Consider the following 830-nt stretch of genomic DNA (forward strand, 5'->3'; position numbering starts at 1 on the left):
TAGTTCCACTTTCATTTCTGCTAAACTTGGACCCTGTGACGGCTGTGACGTCCTCACGGGCAGGTGAGGTGACAGGTGGCAGCAGCGCACGCAGCTAGAAAGCGGGCAGGCAGTGGGTCTGAGCAGCGAGTCAGCCCACAGGGGGGCCTCAGGGGCCTGCCCGCCGCTGGGACAGGAGGCGGTGCCGCTCCTACCGACAGGGTGAAGAAACAAGCCAACTGCGGAAATTCCCCCAAATCATGGAAAATTCCCGAGTGACCAAGGAGGAGTGAACAGTCGCCAGGCCGAGCGACCCCTTGCTGGACACTGTTCTGGGCGCTCCTGTGTGCGACGGACTGGGCTGTACCTGCCCCCCCTGCACAGGCGGGGAGACCGAGGCCAGGTGCCCGCTGCCTGCCCTCCGTGCGTGGTGTCGGGTTGAGAGGAACGAGGGCGTGGGGAACTCGGAAGGGATGCACACCAACCTGCTGACGGTTTTCGTTTGACGACACAAAACGAAGCAACCACCACGCGTTGTCTTTTTATCACAGGAACCCCCTCCCAGCACCCGGCCAGCTCAGGGCGGTAGTTACCGAGACGGGGGGACCAGCAGCGGCGGAGTCCTCGTCGGGCAGCGAATCTGGGGACACAAGCACACCGCTGCGACCGCCATGCAAGCAGATGGCTGGCAAGGGGCCCCCACAGGCCCCGACCCGCAGGCGCGGCCACCGCCTTCCTGAGCAAGGCCTTCTCCCAGCTCTTCCCTGAGGAGAGACGCGGCTCAGCGGGGCTGCCAGGGGCCAGCGCCTCCCCGGGACCAGCGCATGCCGTCAGCTCCGACTTCCACGTTC

The 830-nt window shown here is 65.2% G+C and overlaps 1 protein-coding gene across 1 annotated transcript in view; it reads right to left on the reverse strand.

Annotated features, from left to right (window-relative positions):
• SNAPC4 (small nuclear RNA activating complex, polypeptide 4, 190kDa) overlaps positions 1–830 on the reverse strand; it is an 8544-nt gene that overhangs the window by 5035 nt on the left and 2679 nt on the right. The window contains exon 2 of the mRNA XM_014529699.1: positions 573–743. Coding sequence (XP_014385185.1) covers positions 573–743 — 171 coding nt within the window. The remainder of the gene's footprint in view (positions 1–572; positions 744–830) is intronic.

The sequence above is a fragment of the Myotis brandtii genome, unplaced genomic scaffold (genome assembly GCF_000412655.1).
Source record: "Myotis brandtii unplaced genomic scaffold, ASM41265v1 scaffold691, whole genome shotgun sequence".
NCBI classification, from domain to species: domain Eukaryota; kingdom Metazoa; phylum Chordata; class Mammalia; order Chiroptera; family Vespertilionidae; genus Myotis; species Myotis brandtii.